This window comes from Apis laboriosa, unplaced genomic scaffold, assembly GCF_014066325.1.
Source record: "Apis laboriosa isolate Shangri-la unplaced genomic scaffold, ASM1406632v1 scaffold26_cov146, whole genome shotgun sequence".
Taxonomy (NCBI): Eukaryota; Metazoa; Arthropoda; class Insecta; order Hymenoptera; family Apidae; genus Apis; species Apis laboriosa.
The window spans coordinates 5,281,847-5,303,636 of record NW_025222592.1 but is presented as its reverse complement, the minus strand read 5'-3'; the positions used below and the strand labels follow the sequence as shown (position 1 = coordinate 5,303,636).

The 21,790-nt window shown below is 29.5% G+C and overlaps 4 protein-coding genes across 8 annotated transcripts in view; 1 reads left to right on the top strand and 3 right to left on the bottom strand.

The window, feature by feature from the left end:
• Nucleotides 1–112: 112 nt before the first annotated feature.
• Nucleotides 113–5,399, bottom strand: LOC122713939. The gene is made up of 12 exons (XM_043934780.1): nucleotides 5,287–5,399; nucleotides 4,279–4,446; nucleotides 4,092–4,217; nucleotides 3,616–4,014; nucleotides 3,373–3,521; nucleotides 2,606–2,681; nucleotides 2,244–2,411; nucleotides 2,063–2,179; nucleotides 1,793–1,987; nucleotides 1,525–1,722; nucleotides 563–711; nucleotides 113–476 (listed from the first exon to the last, which is right to left on the bottom strand). Exons 1-12 carry the CDS (start codon nucleotides 5,359–5,361, stop codon nucleotides 440–442), a joined length of 1,857 nt encoding a protein of 618 aa, XP_043790715.1. The 5' UTR covers nucleotides 5,362–5,399; the 3' UTR covers nucleotides 113–439.
• Nucleotides 5,400–6,927: 1,528 nt separating this feature from the next.
• LOC122713981 (probable tRNA (guanine(26)-N(2))-dimethyltransferase) lies at nucleotides 6,928–9,279 on the bottom strand. The gene is made up of 2 exons (XM_043934885.1): nucleotides 9,157–9,279; nucleotides 6,928–8,512 (listed from the first exon to the last, which is right to left on the bottom strand). The coding sequence occupies exons 1-2, from the start codon at nucleotides 9,159–9,161 to the stop codon at nucleotides 6,946–6,948; spliced, it is 1,572 nt and encodes a 523-aa protein (XP_043790820.1). The 5' UTR covers nucleotides 9,162–9,279; the 3' UTR covers nucleotides 6,928–6,945.
• A 1,881-nt stretch (nucleotides 9,280–11,160) lies between these two features.
• LOC122713923 (tubulin polymerization-promoting protein homolog) lies at nucleotides 11,161–18,766 on the top strand. 4 transcript variants are annotated; one of them, XM_043934761.1, is made up of 4 exons: nucleotides 11,161–11,317; nucleotides 14,921–15,323; nucleotides 15,535–15,670; nucleotides 16,346–18,766. In XM_043934761.1, the coding sequence occupies exons 2-4, from the start codon at nucleotides 14,929–14,931 to the stop codon at nucleotides 16,523–16,525; spliced, it is 711 nt and encodes a 236-aa protein (XP_043790696.1). In that variant the 5' UTR covers nucleotides 11,161–11,317; nucleotides 14,921–14,928; the 3' UTR covers nucleotides 16,526–18,766. The 4 variants fall into 4 exon arrangements, with proteins under 4 accessions (XP_043790696.1, XP_043790694.1, XP_043790698.1 ...); XM_043934759.1 differs by having other exon boundaries at nucleotides 11,223–11,378; XM_043934763.1 differs by lacking the exon at nucleotides 11,161–11,317 and adding an exon at nucleotides 11,428–11,792.
• A 147-nt stretch (nucleotides 18,767–18,913) lies between these two features.
• The window catches only part of LOC122713922 (protein TANC2), a 46,107-nt gene continuing 43,230 nt past the window's right edge, over nucleotides 18,914–21,790 (bottom strand). For both annotated transcript variants that reach the window (XM_043934757.1, XM_043934758.1), the window contains 4 exons: nucleotides 21,341–21,789; nucleotides 20,954–21,255; nucleotides 20,442–20,861; nucleotides 18,914–20,192 (listed from right to left, as the gene is read on the bottom strand). In XM_043934757.1, coding sequence (XP_043790692.1) covers nucleotides 19,890–20,192; nucleotides 20,442–20,861; nucleotides 20,954–21,255; nucleotides 21,341–21,789 — 1,474 coding nt within the window. In that variant the 3' untranslated portion in view covers nucleotides 18,914–19,889. The remainder of the gene's footprint in view (nucleotides 20,193–20,441; nucleotides 20,862–20,953; nucleotides 21,256–21,340; nucleotide 21,790) is intronic.

Sequence of the window (21,790 nt, the reverse complement as noted above, 5' to 3'; positions counted from 1 at the left end):
TTTTTATCGTAATTAATTATAATACGTTATTAATTATAATAAAATTATAACATAAAATGTTGAAAATTATTTTATTTGCATTTTCTTAAATAAAAAAAAAATGCTTCATAAATTGCTTTTAATAAATTTTTTTGTTTTTAATATAATTTTATTTATTCGCAATGTATACATCTAGTAATCAATGTTAACATTAGTTGAATGCAATTAACCTTGTCCATGATGGTGTCCGCTTTGTTACGTTGCATGATCTCATATTATATGGAGCATCAAAATTTTCCATGGCATTCAATAAATCTAATTGACTACATAAGGGTCAAACAAGTGCCGAATTACAGCGTGGGATTATATAAGTTCAAAGGGGATATACCTTACTATTAATATATACCTACTGAATTTGACGAGCTGTTTCCTGTCATTTTACTTAGTTGCAATGAAATTTTTATTTCTCAAATGGATAATACTTGTGCTGCTTCGCACTGCAGAAAGAACAAAAATAATATCATTGTCTTATTGTTCAAAAATTAATTTATTTTAAGGATTTTTAATAGTAACAGATACTTACTCTGCAAATCGTGCAACACGTTGACCAGTTGCAATTGTAGCTATAGATGCCATTTCCTCACTCGTCAAAGAAAAATCAAATATATTGATATTTTCTTTTAATCGACTCGGTGTTACAGATTTCGGAATAATAGCGATTCCTTGTTGTAACTGGAATATTTTGATAAAAAAAATAATATGTTATATTCATATATATGAAATATAAATCTTTCTATAAATTTTAATAATAAGTTAATAAGTTTAAATAAAAAATTTATTAAATCTCTTATTAGGAAATAAAATGATTTTTAATAATTGTTATAATTACGCAATTATACTTCTTTTGAAGATATAATTGAATATTGATTCAATTTTTATCAAAGTTTGCTGATCAAATTACCTTCATTATGTCATATTATCTTTGATCAGTTATATATATTTCAATAATAAGTATCATCGTTAAAAGATGTATCGATATGTATTAAAAAAGAAATATAAAAGAATATAAATTGATATTCTGCATTGAATTCAAATATAATAAAAAATTTAATGTTATGCATAAAGAATTAAATATTATATTTTCAATCATATAATTTCTAGTATATCCATTACTTCATATTTTTCAATTATATATTTAGATTAAATACATGTGGATTCATCTTTTATCTAAGTTAATCCTTATTTTATTTGTCTAATTTTTAATATTTGAATATTTAAATATATAAAAATATGATTGTAAATATTTCCAAATTGTTTAAATTTTAGCTTTTTTTGATATAAAAATTTTAAAATAATATTTTTATTATTTAAATTTAAAAATCCATATTTAATCCATATTTTATCCATATTTAAAAAATAAATTAGAATATATTTCTACATATATTCATTTTTTAAATATACGTTTTAAACTATGATAATTATCATACCTATTTGTATATGGTATTTTAATATAAAAAGAAGATTAAGAAAATAAATTATACTTACAATATATCTTAAAACAATTTGTGCTGATGTTTTGTTATATTTTTTCGAAAGTTCTATTACTTTTGGATGATCTAAGGAAGTTGGTAAACCTGACCTATTTCCAGGTTGTCCCAATGGTGAATAACCAGTTATTGTAATATTATGCTTTTTACAAAATTCTATTAATGGCGTTTGATTAATATTTATGCTGACTTCAACCTATACAATTTATATCTATTATGATCTTCAGAAATTAATCGAATCAATAAATAATATAATATATAATTACCTGATTATTTACAGGTAAAATTTTGGCTGCACTAAGCAAGCGAGTGATTTGTTCTTGATTGAAATTACTAATTCCGATACTACGAGTCAATCCTAATTGCACGCATTCTTCCATTCCTTTCCAAGTTTCAAGATAATCAGTATCTGATAATAAAAGAGTACCATTTTCATCTCTGGGTAACAAATCATCACCTTCCTGGGAAATAATTAACATTTTTTTAAAAATATTGAGCAATAATAGATAATTACAGTATATTAAACTGGAACGTACCTTGAAGGCAAATGGCCAATGGACTAAATAGAGATCTACGTAACTTAATCCAAGATTTTCTAACGATTTTTTACATATTGGGACTACACTTTCTTGTTTGTGAAAATTATTCCAAAGCTAAAAAAAAAAAAAGTTATATAAATCACAAATATATTTATTTTTAAATATAAAAATTAATTACTTTAGTTGTAATGAAAAGATCTTCTCTTTTCACAGTTCCATCTTTAATTTTCGTTTGAATCGCTTCACCGATTTCTTTCTCATTTTGATAAAAATATGCTGTATCTATATGACGATATCCTAAGTTTATTGCTTCTTTTACAGCATTTTCTACTTCTCCAGGACGTGACTGAAAAAATTAAGAAGTTTATCATATTTAATTTAATTTGATTTTTAAATTCGAATAAAACGCGCGATGAGATCATGTGATACATTAAAAGAAATTTACTAGATTTTAATATAACCTTTTTATTTTTATTAAAATTATTATTAACAAAAATTTTGCTTATATATAAATTATTTAATATATAAATGAAATCTTACCTGATAAGTACCAAGACCAAATGCAGGCATCTTGTATCCATTAGAAAATGTAAGAATGGGTATTTGAGCCATCATTAATTATAAATTTTAAGTAAATAATTAAAAAAAAAACATTAGCAAATATGCATCAAAGGTTTTCACTATTATACAATGTTCGAATCACACAAAATGTAAGTAACTGGCAAAACTGTATTTTATTACCTCCTATTCATACTCTTTTCGGATAGATAAATATTATATAACTATAACGATGCAAACATTAAACTAAGATTAGAAATGTGGTATTGATGATATTACACAATATTATTGCGATATTTAAACATTATCAATATCGCTGTTTATTTTTGTCTTCGATAAGAAAAAAGATTACTAGACTATTTTATAAATTTAAAAAATTCGAAAATCACAAATATAATAATAACATAACAAGATAAAATAATGCAAGTCATTGCTTTTCAATATTCAAAGAAATGTTATGAAAGGCGTTTGTCATTTTTTAATCAGTATGTTTAAAATATTTTATTAAAATTAAAGACAATTACAAATGTGGATAACATTATATATTAGTAATAGTACACATGAATAATATTTGTATAGTTCGAAAAATGCAAAAAAAAGAAAATTGTTTTTGATAAATTTTTTAAAATTCTATATTAAACGGATAATCCTTGTGATCTGCACATCTAAAAAAAAAAAGAAAATATTATACAATATAATTATGATACAAAAATAAAAAAAAAGAAATATATATCTTATTTGTTATTTACTCTTTAGCAGGACAAATACGAAGTCCACAGTCAAGTTTATCAATAGTTGCAATTTCTTGTGGCAATAGTTTGAAATCAAAAATGTCGATATTTTGTTTAATACGCTCTTTTGAACTAGATTTCGGAATAGGAACAGTACCAATATCGATCTATATTGAATAATAATAATCATTTAAATTAAATATTTCAATTGAATCGTTTATTTTATAATTGCTATATTTCTAAGAACTATAATATATTTACCAAATATCGTAAAACAACTTGTGCTGGCGTTTTTTCATATTTTTTGCTAATCTCGAGAATTTCTGATGCTTCGATTGCTACTTGTGGATCAGTAGGTTTCGCCCAACTACGTTTAGGGGAACCAAGTGGACTGTAAGCCGTAATAACTATATCACGTTGTTTGCAAAAATCTCGAAGCTTTTTTTGATTTAAATTTGGATGGCATTCTATTTGATTCATGACAGGTTTGATTTGGGCACTTGATAAAATACGATCGATCTGTTGGGAATTAAAATTACTAAGGCCTATGCTTTTCGTTAATCCCAATTTTACACATTCTTCCATTCCTTGCCATGTGTCACAATAATCCACATTCTCATACAGAGGATCTTTAGTTTTGGGCCAAAAACCATCTTTTTCCTGAGATCATGAATGTTTTAATTAATAATAATAATATTATAAATATTATATATATAAATAAATTCGTGCATTTTTACCTTTACTTCATTATAAGACATGGGCCAATGGATAAGATAAAGATCAACATAATCGAATCCAAAATTTTTAAGCGATGTCTTACATGCTGGTACTACTTGTTCTTTTCTATGTGTTGTATTCCATAACTGAAAATATAAAAATATTAATGATCAAATTTATAAACCACAATTTATTTTTTATAATTACCTTTGTTGTGATAAATAGATCTTCTCTCTTTACTACACCTTCCGCAATTTTATCACGTAGAGCTTTGCCTACTTCTTTTTCATTTCTATAAATGTAAGCACAATCAAAATGTCGGTATCCAGCATCAACAGCATCTCGTACAGCTTGTTCGACGACACCTGGATTATCCTCAAAAATTTTTTAATAGATTTACATATTTATTGCTATTATAAAACATGTAAAATGTATATACATTATTTAAAATATAAAATATAAAATGTATAATTTTTTTTTAATATAAATTTTGCATAGATTACAAGCTAATTAGTAAAGTAAGTAAAATATTAATAAATTATTTGTTATAAATTGTTATAAATTTCAAATAATTTATATTAATATATATAATAAAATAATTTTAGATCACATTATTGAATTTTTTATCTTATTAATGAATAATATTTTCAATATTATATATACGTATATACAAATCCTGTTTCTTATCACTCGATGATGTAATATTTTAAAAAATAATATAATATATGATCATCATCACATTTTTTATATTAATCTATAAAAGATTATATATTACAAATGTTATTTTTATTACATCGTTTACATTATATGTACAATAACATATATACAATAAAAGGTAAAAATTAATGAGAAAGACTTTTTATTGTTTCAAAAAAAATATGGCAAATATTTTAAAAGTTTTATTCGAATTTAAATTTGATTGAATATTTGGGAGGTAAAACATCATGTCAAGTTTAAATATTTAAACAATAGAATTTTATATGATTATAACAAAAAATACTGTTATTTAAATAATAATATAATAAATAGCATTCATTTGTTCTATTTTTTTTATTTGTACATCTTTATATTTAATATTAGATGAAAATCTTTTAAATATCATTTTAAAGAAATATAAAGTTAAAAATTAATCAGAAATTTTAAATGTATATATGATATTTGTAAATTTTAAAAATAAATTATATATTTTATTATTTTTAAGCAAAAAAAACTTACTGCAGATTGCCAAGTACCAAGTCCTAGTACAGGAATTTTATATCCATTATTCAATGTAATAGTTGGTACCGCCATCCTGTTGCGTCAAAGTATGGTACTCAATAGTTACTGTTCTAAAATACAGATACGAATGATACATGGATATATAAATGTTCCCCCACTTTACAGCTTCTACTATTAATATTATTATCAAATGAAACTTTTTATACAATCAATTCAATATATTTTCTGTTTATAAAAAAATGTATAAAAAAAATATTACAAAAATATAATTATTTATGAAAAAAACTTCATAAAATTTTACAAAATATAAGTTGCAAGATAATATACGTAGTTTCATGAAAAATATTTTTTATATTTATTATTGTCATAATGAATTAACAAAAAATCTAATATAATATCGATAACATGAAAATATTTTGAGATTATCAAATTATGATATATATATAAAATATTTGTAATTTATTATAATTAGTATAGCACAAAAATATTTTAATATAATATTAATATTATAATATATAATTAATTATTATTAATTATTTTTATAGTATTTTATTTTAATTTATTTTTATATTAATATATAATTAATTCTATAATACTTACATTTAAAGTTTTTATTTAAAATTATATAATTTTCGTCAGCTTTCATATATTTTTATTAATTATAATAAAATAATTTTATTTTTCGATTTAAATTCTTATGTAAAAATATAAATATATAAATTATAATTATAATATAAAATATAAAAATCAAATATAATTTTTAATATTCATTTTTTCTTTCAAATAAGTACATTACAGTATATCTGAATTAAAAATATTAAATTTCTATTTATTTGATAGTATGACCGTATCTCGAAAGATAACGTCTTTAATGACATACTTTTTTACAAAATTTTCTTTTTTATTTGTTTTATTAATTTTCAGTACTTTTTTATGTCTCTATTATAAAATTATTTTGTTATAACTTTTTAATAACATTTTGAGAATCAACTCTTTCAAATATATTATTTCATATATATATAATAAATCATTTTTATAAGTTCTAAAATTGATTTTTGATTAGATATTGATTAATTATTATAATTAATATAATGAATTAATTGTGAATTATATTATTATAATAATATTGTTATTATTATTTAAAAAAATATTAAGTATGTAATTTTAATTGAATATTAATTGAATATGTTAATTATAATGCTGATATGCAAAAATGAGATAAAAGTTGTTTATCTTCATGTGTTTAAATATTTTCATAATTCATTTCATGATTATATTTAAATACTGTATATGGTTCAATTATATTTCAATTTTACATTATTATATAATATTAAAACTTTTTTTGTTGTAAATATATTTAAATATTATATTTATATATATATTTAAATATTATATTTTTTTTTGTGTGAACATATTTGATTTTTAAATTTTTAAATATTTTAAGAAAAAAATGATATAAAGTTTTAAGTAATAAATATATTCATGTTTATAATTTTAAAAAAATATTTAAAATATATATATTATAAAATATATATTTAAAATATAAAAAAAAAGAAATTATATTTAAATTTTATTATATTTATGAGAAGTTATTAATTGATACATTTATATACATTTATATTTTCAATAAAGACTTACAAATAGAAATAAAATATTTTATAAAGGTTTTATTTTTTCCATATCATTTGTTACTTGTGATTTCTCTTTTTTAGAATTTTTATTCTGATTTTTTATCTTTTTTGGAATTTCATCTCCATTTTCTAAATCTATTCTTGTTTTTGAACGTGTTCCAGGTCCCCAATTAACTGTAGGATTTTGTTGAAATCGTGTTAGCCTGTTTTGTCTAGATACTGGATTGGCTAGAGGATGTATATCAAATGAAACATTTGTAGTTATTGGTGTATCTAATATTTTTATTGCAGGACTATCATTTGACAGTTTATTTCTTTTTATGGGATTATTTTTTTCCCATGCACGTACTATATCCCATATAACTTCATTTGGAGCATCTGTTTTTATAGATGTTTTACACGCATGTGAATATGATACATGATATCCTGCATTTAACAATGCAGATCGAAATATTAGTGTTGATGGTGTAATACATCTGATTATAGACATTAAACGATTAAGAGTATAATATAATGGAATATCTAGCTCTTCATGAATAACATTTAAAACTCCTTCTATCCTTTTCAATGTTCCCAATTTCATTTCATTTAAATTACATAGAAGATCAGATACAAAATGTTGATCGTGTAAAGGACCTAACCATATAGGTCCTCCTTCATGATGTTTATAATTACAAATTTTACAAGATTGATCCACATAAGGTGAAGATGTTAATTTATAGCCTCCTGAAGACTTTTTATAACATAATGATTGAGTAGTAATAGTCTCACAGCCTGTACATTGATATACCATTCCAATTTTTGTAGCATTCTCTTTGCATTTAATTTGACTGGAAAATACTTTGACAAATACTCTTATATAAAAATCAGCACTTACAGAAAGTATGGGTATTATGTATCTACCATAACGAGCAGCATGTGAAGCAATATTTTGCAACAATATTCTTAATGCCATTTCATGACAAGCTTTAGTTCTTAATGAGATAGCACCATATTTAAGATAACAAGTTTCAGGAGAATTGCCAGCTAATACAGCCATATCTGTAGCTGTAACCATAAGTAATCCACCATCTGATACGCATTGTACTGCACTATCCAAAAATGTTGTAGGACAACCATATGGATCTAAATCTATTGCATCAAATTTGCTTTTTCTATTTTGGTACATAAGCAATGTTGCATCCTCTTGACTTGGTTTTACAAGATTTCCAACTCCATTGTGATATATATTTTTTTTAATACTTTCTACTGCTTTTGCAGAAATATCATTTGCTATAATTTGTTTTATACCCATTATTTCTTTGGCATACCGAATACTACGTAAACCAGTTGCAGATAAAGCTTCCAATATACAGATTTCATCTTTTTTTTTTGCATTTATCTCTATTGCTTGTTTATTTATATTTTTTATGTAAGTGGCTAATACAGCTATACTAAGATCTCTATTAAACTCTTGAACAGGATTATAAAATACATTTGTATCATTCACCAGAATTTCTGCCTCTCCTTCTTTTATATTTATATTATTTAATTTTAGTTTTTTTGCACATTGTTCCATGTTACGCAAAAATATAAAATTAATTTTTTTAAATCTGTAAATATTTAATTTATAATTTTTATATAAATAAAAATATAAAAATGATTTCATTTTTTATTTAATAAAAATTAAATGCAATGGAGTTTAATCCATAAAAAGAAAATTTAATATTGTATTATGAAAAGAAATGTTATTTGATATATATTATATATATATATATATATATATATATATATATCATATAATATTTTTTTAACATTTTTAACATTATTTTATAACATTAAATAACTATGTGAAATTATAATTAATATTATAAATTATTTTATTTTTCACACACGTTACATTATTAATAAATAAGATCACTTTTGTAAATTATACTTTTATCACAAAAAATATTTATATTTTTTATATTTATAAAATATTTATAAAATATATTTATAAAAAATATATATATTAAATAGCGCAGTAAAATAAAGTTTTATATTTTAATGTTAAATGACAACAATAATATTATTATTAATAAAGAAGAATATAGGATCTAATTTAAAAAAAATTTTTTTTCTTATTTTATTTAATACCAAACACGTGTGTATATATTCCTTATGCATATAAGAATATTAATATACATATAAAGTATATATATAATAAAAAAATATGTATAAATAAATATATATACGATATATATATATATATACTTACGGCATATAAAAGTTATATCGAATAGAAAATCGAAATTTTTGATATAAATTAGATAATAGGTTAAGTAAAAAAGATAAAATAAATTAGAGATTATCTCTTATGTATCTCAGATGTATAAATTTTATAGTAAAGTATAAACAAAGAGAGGAAAGAGTGGAAAAAAGGATAGAATAAAGTAAAAATTGTGAAATCAGCGCCATCTCTAGAGTGCCGTAAATGAAACAGAAAAAGAAAGGAGGAAAGAAAATAATAAGAGAAGGATAGAGATGGATAAGAATTGACTATTAGCGCTATCTCTCGAATGTTAAAGAAATTTTTTCAAAGAAATATTTTTCTTTTAAAATATATACACTCAAAAGATGGCGTTAATTCTAAATTCTTTTTCTATTTTATCTTATCTTTAAAAGAGTGTGTTTGATATTATGCCAATAGATGGCACTAAGTTATAGTTATATAATAGTTAATTCTTGTTCTATCTCTATCCTTTTTCCAATATTTTCTATCCTTTTTTTCTAAGTTTCATTTGCGGCACTCTGAAGATGGCGTTGATTTCAATATTTTTATACTATTTTTGTCTTTCTTCTACTTAATACATGTTCATGTACAGATCTATTCTGTATATTATCAATCTTTGAAGCTAATAATAAATAAAAATTCAAATCGATAAAAATGAAAACATTCATTCTAGCGATTAAAAAATCATTAATAATCAATTTTTAATAGAAAAAATCCAAATATATCGTATATGTACATTTTTAAAAATCAAAAATTTATAATATTATTATCTTATATGCATATTTTTCAATTAGGTTTATTCACTCAAATAAAATGTAAGGCATTGATCTTTCATTTTGCATATAATTTCATTCTACTATCGATCGATGTGTTTATTATCTCCATCTTACATAATTTATCCCTGTTTGTTTCATTGTCAACGATGACAGGCTTATGATGAAGCAACAAGCGACATCGTTTATATGCATCATGCAACAAGTCTTTCAATACAAATCAAATTTACATTTGAATACGCGTTGTCACGAATTTCACTCTACGCGTGTTTTACGTGTTATATTTTTTTTTTTTTTTAAGATACTCTTATCATTTCACTGGCAGCTCGTTTGATAAATTAAAGCATAACAAAAGTAAATTACATTAATTACTAATCTGTTCTTTTTATCGGGGCAGTTTGATTATCCATAAGTAACAATAAATTAATCTGCGTTCTCAATTGATAAGTAAGGGATAATTTATAATTTTGTTATTAGATCGCAACATGAAAGAATTTAACGATTTGTCGTTACGCGATCAAACATTCATGCATACCTATAGGTTCCGTGCAATTCGATGAATGATGAGGGTAGCAACACGATTTGCGATTCGAATGACATATCGTTGAGTTATACCACTTGGGTATAGAAAATTCAACTTTAAACTTCTCTAGCGTTGATGGGAATCAGGTCAAGGATATTCTTGAAAGTCGATTCCGTGTATAAAAATGCTTTTAAGATTTTTAAGCTTCCACCAGTTTGTGATTTATGTAACACTAGATTTTTAATTTTACGTTTATAGAATTACAATCATAGAATTAAAATTAATCGAAGAGATCGATTAATAATTATCCTCTTCATTTTGTGTTCAACATTCATAAAAATTTAATAAAGCGATCAATAATAATTGTTAACTATATCTTATATATCCTACAAATTATCTAATATTTATTTTTGTAAAAAAAAAAAAATTTCCTATATTTGTCGTCATGACTATCGAATTAGATATCGTTAACCGTATCGTGTAATCCATTAAAAGTAAACACTCGAGTTTACAGATTGGAAACTGGTTATCAGATTCGAAAAAACGAAAAAAGAAAAAAAAAAAAAAGATCTAACGAAAGGATCGATTAAAGCAAGAAAAGCTTTGACTGAAACGAATTAAAAGAGAATAATAATGATTTTTACGCATTGTAGAAGAAAGTAGATGATAGAACGAGCATAGCTGAAGGTGTTATCTGGTGTAGGTGGGGATGATGCTGGCCGCAGTAGTGGAGGAGGTTCAGTTTCGTTCTCAGTCTCATCCAGGCTGGAATCACGGTGATGAACTCGTCAAAAATACACTAGGAATAGTGTTCGACTCTACTTTATTCAAGAATCAATACGTTTAGTGCGTGAGTATTCTGAAGGGGTTGCACAGTGGTGCGTGGCGATAAAATTAAATTCTTTAAAAAGGTGATTATCATCATCAATTAAAAAAAAATATATATATATAGATCAATTGCAAAGATAATACAAGTGTTAAACATTTATAATTATAATATTAATAATGATTAATTCATCTCTCAGTTTCGGTCAATTTTTTTTCATCATCAAACAATTGCCAAGGGAGTGAATATATTCTCATTATTAATACCGACACGTATTTCATTCAACTGAGAGTCTGTTTTCCTGACTTGAATGACGAAATGAGCTATTTCCACGCTCGTCGTAATATCGTTGACGTAATGATCGGATGTAAAAGTGGATAGAGATATCCCATACGGAGATAATAAACGTCGAGATCGAGCAATTTTTCCGGAACTCGAGTGAGAACGGCGTGTAGAAACGTGTTCATTGGTTGGAGATAAAAAAAGGAAAAGTCAGTATGTATGTATGAGATATCGCTTTGTTATCAAATATAACGATGCAGTCACACGCAAAATTCTCTTGCCAAATATCGAATCCAAACTCAAACTAACCACGTAGAAAATTATATACGAGATTCGCGATTTTGTCTTCTTCTATTCATATTTCTCGAGATACTCGTGAAAAAAAAAAACTACCGTAAATTTGATAAAATTCGATTTCCATCAACCTCTGTATCGAAAATATTTTTACTTGATGTCCATGGAGTGACGTGTTGCATTTCAAACTTAAAATTTTTATAACCAAATAAAAAAAAATATCGAAATTAAAATTAAAAATATCGGTTATCGAAATTATGACCAAATCAACTTTGATTAAGCCGATAATCAAAATTGCTGGGTGAAAGGTTTCCAGAAAGTTCCATTATCGATCTTAATTTAACCTTAAAGGGACACACCCTTAAAACGTAGACCTGAGCCGAATACCAAGCGATCGGTGATTTTAATAGTCAGTCCTGGTCGTGTATCGTTTGTCAGAATTGGATCCCCGCGGCGTTTATTTCGGCTGCAGCCGAGGGTGAAACACATTTTCAAAGATATATTGAGAGGGTGACTCGTTTCTAAGGGGGTGATCGATATAACACATGCGCCCTACGGTGTACAGATTCCTGGCTGAAACCCGCGTTCAACAGCTTTTCAACTTGTATACAAACCCAGCGCTCTCCGCAGTTTCCTTCTGTCGTCACTTGCCACCGTTCTCCTCTGCCGTCGTAATAAATCGGGCGTGTTATCGCTTTCGAGCAGATAAAGCTTCATTGATCGTGGAAGATCGTTCGATTCCGTGATTATCGCAACGTGGTACACGGTGATTATTCGATTATAATTCGAAGCCATTACACGCGTAATTAAAATCTTTCCATTGAATTCTTCTGAATATCGACACGGTAAGTTCGAAGCGTGATGCGTATTAATATCCATAGGTATTGTATTGTTTGAAATAAGTGCGCGATGGTTTTGTTGATGTTTGAGTTGGAACCGATTTCCAAAGAAAAATTAATTAACGATGGATCATCTCTCGATTGATTAATTAATCTCTTCGAGGCAACGATCTTCCTTTCAGCAACGAATGAAAATATTATAACGCGTATAATGAGTTTTAACGTGAAGTGATACATCGATATCTGTATTGTGTAAAATACAACGTGAAATTGTTACCAAATGAATTCTTATTTATTTGTTACGAATATCTTTTTTAAAGATATATATATATATTTTTTTGACAATGAATGGAATACAGCGAAGAAATGGAACGATTTCATTTCTAATTCTAAATTCTTTTATTACATTTTGTTAAGAAATATTATAAAATTTACTTGTTAGAAATATTCACTGCACTTTCGATGAAAAATAACAACATTTTTCGCGGAATGTATTTAAAGATAGAAAAATTAAAATTAAAATATCTTTGAAAATGAATAAGAAAAGATCCATCGGAATCAAAGGTCAGTTACATATTGCAAGTACGCAGAATCTATCCGTTCGACATCTGATCATCGGTATTATTTAATCGTCTCCTCGTTTCCTGTTCCTTGCTAATTGCGCTAACATCTGACTATCGTAATTTCTATTTATAGTCATGAAATAACAACGTACCTCCACACTCCTGGTGTCGGCCTTCCGCCGTTCGTAACGTTTCAACGTTTCAAGAGAGGTGAAGAGAGGATCCATGAGGATAGGATGAAAATCTCTTCGAAGCCGATCGCGTTTCATCAGATTTCTTGGGTATCGATGTGTACTCGCGATCTCTTCTGACGGAATCTCAATGTCGTCTCCCGTGTAAGATAACACTGGTTGAAAATTTATTGAACAGGTTGCTCTCTTTTCCTCTCTCTCTCTCTCTCTTTTGTTGGATAATGTTTCGTGGATCACGTGCACGAGCGTGAAATTGAATTCAAACAATGGAGAAATACGTAGTCCTTGCCCTTGCTTAAATGGAAAACAAACGATCGGCCCGATTAGGTTATCGAACGAGTTATATTGTTCTCTGTAAATTGACTCTGTGTGAGTCGTGAAATATATTACGAACATGCCAATATATGTGAACATGGTCCTTGATAAATCATGTTTTTATTAGTTTTGCTAATATTGCCTTCTACATACACGTTATAGATTCAAAGAGGCATTTGAATGTTCTCTTTTCTTACCTTTTTTTTTTTTTTTCGTCGAACGGAAAATCGTTCAATTCTTCGTGATATGTGTATTAATCATTTCTATTATCGATTTTTATCATAAATTACGGATATAATATATAAATGTATGATATTTATAATATAAAATAGATTTATGGTGAAATTTCGATGCAGCAATGAAACGAGGTATCGAAAGATATAATTTTTCAAAGACTTAGACGAGCTTGATTTTTATTATTTCAACAGCAAAGCTTGTTAGCTATAAGAAATATAGACTGTACTCTTTCTTGAAACGTAGAAACTCAAATAAAAGGTATATATTCGTTCTATTGTATCTTAGAATCCTTTATTCAAACAATAATGCCACGAGGAGGCACAATACCGTCCACGTAGCAAAGAGACCGATACAGAAGAGGTTCCAAACTATTTCCAATAGCCGATTCTGTCCTATTTCATCGTTCAGCTATCGATTAGCTTAATTGAAAAAAAAATATTATCTGCTACTCGAGATAGGCAAAAGATTTCGTATTCCAAGATACGAAACTCTTCGTTATTAATTAATTCTCGTAAAACTTATTAACCAAAATAGGACGGATTTTATTCCACATTAATTTGCGTAATGACATGTAATCTGCATCGATTTAATAACACGAAAAAATATTATTCGATCGCTAATTATCATTTAAATGTCAATTTGTGAAGGCCGCCTACTCGAATTATGCTAAATCGATAGCTCGCGTTGCTTGACCTCAAAACGTCGCGTCGTCGACGTGTCTACCTGGATACGTATAATAGCGTGAAATCCAGATACATAAAAGATACTTTGCTTCTTTTTTTTTTTTTTTTTACAAGCACAAACTTGACCCACTTGGATAGAATCCATTTTTGCATCATGCGATGTCTTTTTCAACTTGTTCGCACGTCGGGAAACGAAATTTCTCTATCTTGCGTGATATTGCAGGCGCAAGCATGCAAGCCGAGAAGGCAGATAACGAAACTGAGAAAAACGACGCAAAGGTAGAGAAGAACGAAGAAGCCGAGACGGAGAAAAGTAGCGCGGAAGGGGAGAAGAAAGGGGAGGACAAAGCGGAAACGAACGGTGCCACCAAGGAGGCGACCGAATGCGTGGCGAATTTGAAAATCGAAGAAAACGAGACAGGAAGATTGACGCCTAGCAGTCCAAGCGCCGCGCAGTCTGGCAGCTTTTTGCAAAGTTTCAAGGCTTTTTCGAAATTCGGCGATCCGAAAAGCGATGGGAAATTGATCACTCTGAGTCAGAGCGACAAATGGATGAAACAGGCGAAGGTGATCGATGGAAGGAAGATCACCACCACCGATACTGGGATTTACTTCAAGAAACACAAGTACGAGAATTTTTTTTTACATTTAACACGTTCAATGCGATATTTTAAAAATTAAATAGAGTTCATATTGATAGATATTTTTGACAATTTGTGTAAAAAAAATAATAATAATTGTAAAATATTAAGCGTCAATCAGCGAAATTAAAAATGGCTGTGCACGACTGATTTGTTATTAGTATTAAAAATAAAATGGTATCGATTTTGTTTCTAGATCCATGAAATTAGGTATCGAACAATACAAATCGTTCTTGGACGAGCTGGCCAAAAGTAAAAAGGTCGATCCAGCGGAGATGAAGAAGAAAATGGCGAATTGTGGACCACCTGGAGTCTCAGCCGGTGCTGGTGGAGTAAGTATTGTAAATTGAAATATTAATCCGAAAGTTTATCGTCGATTCCAATGTTTATTGACAAAGCAAAGACAGGGGACAGGGTCAGGTTCAGAGTTTATACCACACGTGATCGATGACAACAAGTTTCTATCACGATTTCATAAGTCTAACCAAAGTAGAAATAGCTTGTATATCGAATATCGTGTCCTTGCGTGTCACGTTATCGACACTAAAGATTTATGACGTCGCCAGACCTGACCTGTGGATATATCGTTTCTAACGATGAATTTTAAATTCTCGCCTACGTATGTGCGTCCTTCGTCTTAATTAGGTCAATGTTTTTCAACTATGCTAAGTGCATCTCGCAAAAAACTGTTAAAACATTCTAAGAAATACAAATTAAAATCTAAAACATGTCATTTTACAAATATTGAATGCATAAATTTATAATTTTCCTATTATTTGGAATTTAAAATTCTTTCTCTCTTTTTTTTTTCTCAATCCATCTTATATATCCTTCAAATTTATATCATACGAATATCTATCTAGATTTTACTACAGGATGAAACAAAAGTAACAGTATTCCCATTATCAAGTATAGAATAGGATGAAATTCTTTTTCTTTCAATAATGGAACAATCATATAAATTAATCATATTTACCTGTTCATTACCTTTATTATTTAATTTTTAGACAGGAAAAGCGGCCTCCACGGTGGACAGACTCACGGACGTGAGCAAGTACACAGGATCGCACAAGCAACGATTCGACGAGAGCGGAAAGGGGAAAGGTATCGCCGGCCGAAAGGATATACCCGACCAATCCGGCTACGTGCAGGGCTACCAAAACAAAGACACCTACAAGGCCCACTAGCTTCAGATTCGCGCGCTTCTGTGATGTCTTCGACACTCTGTTGTCCCGTCCACGCACTTTACACGAAACGTCGTCGCGTTCTTGCCTCGTCTTCGTTATCCTCGCGTTCCTCGATCTGCACAAGGTTCTTCCGCAAGATTCGCAGGCCCGTTGAACGGTGCCGTCGACGATCGATGCAGAGAAATCGATGATCGGCGAACGCGTTGCAAGATAACCTCGATAGTACCGATTGTCGGTAAAGAGAATCTCGAAGCGAGTTTTCCGTTTCAGCGTTGATTCTTCGCGACGAGGAAAAGCGATTCGAGGAAGATGGTGATGGATTTGGAACGCGGTTCGTGGACTCGGTACTCGGTCTTTCTTGGACAATTGCTGCTGTAGATTTCGACAATGCGTTTTTACCCATGGAACATCTGGGAGTGGGGCTTTTCCTTTAACAAGAGGGAGATACATTTGTTATACTAATCCGAATGCAAGCTGTAATTATCGTATTTCACTCTGTTTCGATTTCCGACACTTTGTAGATCACCGTGTTTCGTTTGCTTTGTACTTCGTTCCACGCGAGCTCATCGATCAGAGAGCTTCCTCGCTTTTCTCACGAACAATTGATCCCAGATGTGATTCCAGTTTCTACGAGATATATATATATATACGTGTGTGTGTATTTAATTATTTGTCAGTTAATAGTCTGTAGAATTTAAAGAGACTGAGATAAACACGAAAGTGAATATAGAAAAATGAGGATAGAAACTTATTTATTACATTCGTCATACCAACATTTTTGTATATCAAATATTATAGTTTTTTTTGTGGTTTTCATTCTTTAAATTTTCTTTCTACTTTTGAATACTCTATATACAGTTATTGATGGATCACAAGAGTAGAAAATTTTTAAATCAATCTCATTCGAATTGATCATTAAACTGGGATCATTTGATGATTAAAGAAATAAGATCATGCAATCTCATAATAATTTCGTTCAATTGTTCATTATAGAATATAGAATGTTGAACTCGTGTGATTTTGATCGAAAGACAATTTCTTTTCTCTTCGTATTGCACAATCATTTCGACAGAAGCGCAAGTACAAATATCGCTCGATTTTCTTTGTCTTTCGAACGCAAATCGCGTGTTGAATCGAAAATCTAAATGTGATGCTATTCGAACTTCAAATTTTTTTTATACGCTGTTCTCGATCATACATCTCGACATATGTATATCAAAATGATCATAAATGTAAAGTCTTGACTTAAGAATTGATTATTGTTTCATGAAAACGATGAAGTCGAAGCTGCAAAGCAGACGATTCTAATTTCTTCTACTTAATATGCGTGTAAAGATACGAATGTGTTTGAGTGTAAGATTCTCGAGAGTTATTTTCGAAAGTTATTTATGTAGACATTAATGGACACTAATGGATTGACAAACAATAATTTTCTTAATGCTTGTGGAAAATATTCTCGAAAAATGAAATTGAAGAGAGTATTTTAAACACCGTGATAAGAGAGATTATTCGATTATCCGTAATTTCCACTCTTAGTGTCTATTAGCGAAAAATAAGGAACTTTCGAGAGTATTGTTCTCAAAGATATCTGTACTCTGATATATGCTTTTCTCTTCGAGGAATTTTCAAAGCTAATAATATCCTCAGATACGTAAAATGTCTACAAATGTCGTAGTATACGATGAAATTGATGCAAATTTCGAGATATTTATGGTTATTCTATACGAAGATGTATTTACGTATACATTATATTAATCGAATTAAAGTGTACTTAAAAGTTGGTCGCCCAGCGTGCAACGGTGGCGAACTCGAGACCAAAATCCGTAATTCTTGGTACTAATTCTTGAAGATATTTAAGTGAAATGCGAAACTCACCGTTTTCAATTGGCGACACGATTGTGAAAGCGACAGAATCTATTTTTCAAGATCTATTTTCAAAAATAATTATTATTTATTCCGTGTCTTCAAAAAAGTAGATTAAGAAAAGGCAATTCTCCGTTACTAGTATTCATATATATTTATATTTGTTACCAAACATTTTATCGCCTTTTTTCTTTTCTTTTTGTTCTCACCTCGAAAATTATCTCGCTTTCGCAAAAGTGCCATCATCGTAACGCACTTTACGAGTTCTTTCTAATCGATGTACACTTATTTAAGGGACAACGTACCTCGATCGATACTCTTCTGATTTCAGGAGGTTCGTTCGATCATTCGAAACAATAAAGGCGAGTTGAAATAAAATTTATCCAATTATCCCATCACATTTTCTTAAAATTATTTTAAAATTGTTTGAAAGAGAATCTTTTTTTTTTTCTTTTTCGATAAAAAGTTCGTTTATTTCGTTACCTCTGTGCTCCAAGGCAGAGACAAAATAACATTGTAGTCGTAATCGAAGTCCATACAACTTTGCAGCGCTTGTATTAACATAAAAATTCGGAAACGATCGTGACGGGTTACAGAGGAATTAAAAGTGTATTAAATGCTTGGCAAGCGAGTGCATTATAAATACGTTCAGCGAGATCGTGTTGCGTTTCGCACGCGTGGAAAAATGGCAGCCATGTTTAATCTACAGGCTGTGACAATTTAACGCTGGAATCATATCAATATCAAAATTCTCTTTTATTAAATTGCATTTTTTTTTCTTTGTGGCGATATATTTAAAAAAAAAAAAAAAGAGAGAAAATACTGAAAGAAACAGAGAGGAAGAAACAATTAAATAACTTTCATTTAAATTACAACGACACTAAAAAATCAATTTTTTTTTTTTTACGCGTAATATAATATAAATACTTATATATATATTTACTATATATATATAATATGTGTATATATATATATATAGAAAAACGTATATATATATTAAACTCTGTATTCGATTTAGAATCGAATTGGACATAGTACAAAATCCTAACACGGTCATGCAATACAATTGCACAGAAAAGAAAAGAATAAAAACATATATAAATCCTTGCTGATTATCAAAAATGAATCAAGCAACGCAATGGAGAAGGAATATTTCTTCAAGTACGTACAACGTACGCAATGAGTCGTTAAATTAACAAAATAAAAAAAAAAAAAAAAAAAAAAAAAGGAAATAAACAAAATACTTCATTCGAATTTGATTGAATGTTTCGAATTGCCTCCAAATATTTTTTGAAAGCAAATCCTAAGCCATATTATCTTTTTAAAAGAAATCTTCGAGGAATCGCGAGTTCAGTTCAAGAAAAATCAACTTATAAATTAAATATACGCATGCAAGAACTGTTTCAGAGCTTGCATATAATCATTCCCTTTGTGAAAGAAAGGACGATATCTTAAACGTGGGCAATCAAAAGTCTTTTGAAAGACAAAAAAATAGATAATTTTACAATTCTGTGAGAGTGTCGACTGACGCTCGAAGGCGAGATCTGCTGGTAGAGTCAACCGATCCTTTGCTGGTCCCTACTCCATCCAATCTGGAAACTATTTCTTCCTTCAGAGTAACGAGAACGCGCCGATCCTGTCGATTTTGCGGTGGTGCGATCTGCAATGCCTCTTGGACGTCGGATAATGCGTCCTCCAGGAAGTCTGAATCAACTCGTGCTTTCGCCCTCGCGTAAAATGCTTCGTACGATACTGGACGAACTTTTAGAGCTTCGTCAGCGAGCTCGATTGCTTCCGCACATTCCTGCATAAATAATAATGAAAAAAAAAAAAAAAAAAAAACAACGAAAATTAAACAAAAATTATAAAAATATCGAAATTAAAATTTAATTTTAAAATAAATTTAAAGTTTCAAAATATTTCCTATTCGAAAACTATTTCATACAAGAACAAGAAAATAGAATTACATAACACGATATATCTATAGATAGCTGTGATATGAATGAAGGTATTAGGAAACTTATAGTAGTTCATTCAATAAACAACCACTCACATTCATCTTGCGCTTGCATCGACTGAGGTTGAGCAAGAAATTCAGTCGAAGTTGCGCAAACGTCTGGAGTTGCAGCATCATGTGACCCTGCTCTTGCCCCTGGCAATCCTCTTCCGGCGACGCAGGGAACTTTCGTAGCGCATACGCGTACCTATGCGACGCCTCTTTCAGCCTGTTCTTTCTGTAGAGGACGTTCCCATCTTCGAGGAGTTTGTTCAATAAGATCAGGAGAACGTCTGGTTTTCCAGCGGCCATCGCCCAGGTTGCCGGGCCCAATTTCGCCCCACGGCGTAGGAAACACTGCACCACGGGTATATTTCGACATCCGATCGCTCTGTCCAAAGGTCGCATTCCGTGGAGATCGACGTGCTCGACCGCTGCTCCTTTCTCGAGCAACAATTGCACCAACTTTGGATTGCCCTGGGAATTGTATTGTTCGCAAGATTGTGAGATATACTTTTCGTTGATCTTGTGTAAATAATAAGTGCACGGATTTTTTTAAAGAATGTTACCTGGAAGGCAGCTAGATCTAGAGGAGTTCTCCCTGTATTATCGTTAGTATTAACATCAGCCCCGTGATCAATAAGGTTCTGCACGGCGGCTAGTCTTCCTCTCACGCAGGCCCAGCAGAGAGCGGTCATTCCTTCTTTATCTCTACTCTCTAGAACGGATCCTTTGTCTAAAAATAGTTCGATCAAGTTTGTGTGACCTTCTGAGGCAGCTAGCATCAGTGCAGTACGATCAGCTGGGTCTCGTTGATCTAGGAGAGATGCTGCATCGTCCAGAACGGTATCGGTACTGCTCGAGAGTGTTCCTGCAGTCATATTATCGTACAATAATGAACATTTTCACGTCCAATCTTTTTATTCTTATGTTTAGTAATAATCCTTAACACTAACCTTGCAGTAATCTTTCGGCCGTACCCCAATGTCCCTCTCTTGCAGCTAACATCAAAGGAGACAATCCTTTTGCGTTCACAGCTGTTGGATTCGCTCCTCGAGCCAACAATGCCGAAACTGTGGCCGTGGAACCGTTTGCAGCAGCGATAGTCAAGGCAGTCTCGCCTATCAAAGTATCAGGACGATCTACAATAACTTCGGCCATGTCTAATAAGTATTCCACGATAGACTCGTGACCTTGAGCCGCTGCGGCGACCACAGCTTGCTGAGCAGCCTCTTCTCTACCTATTTCTTGAGATCCTTCGATTTCACTCACGTTGGTTGGAACTACCCAATCGCAAGCCAAAAGGTAACCAACCACGGACAATCTTCCGTGTCTAGCTGCGTGAACCAAGGGACACTGTCCTGCCATGTCCGTGTGACCTAACGAAGCTCCAGCAGCGGCTAGTC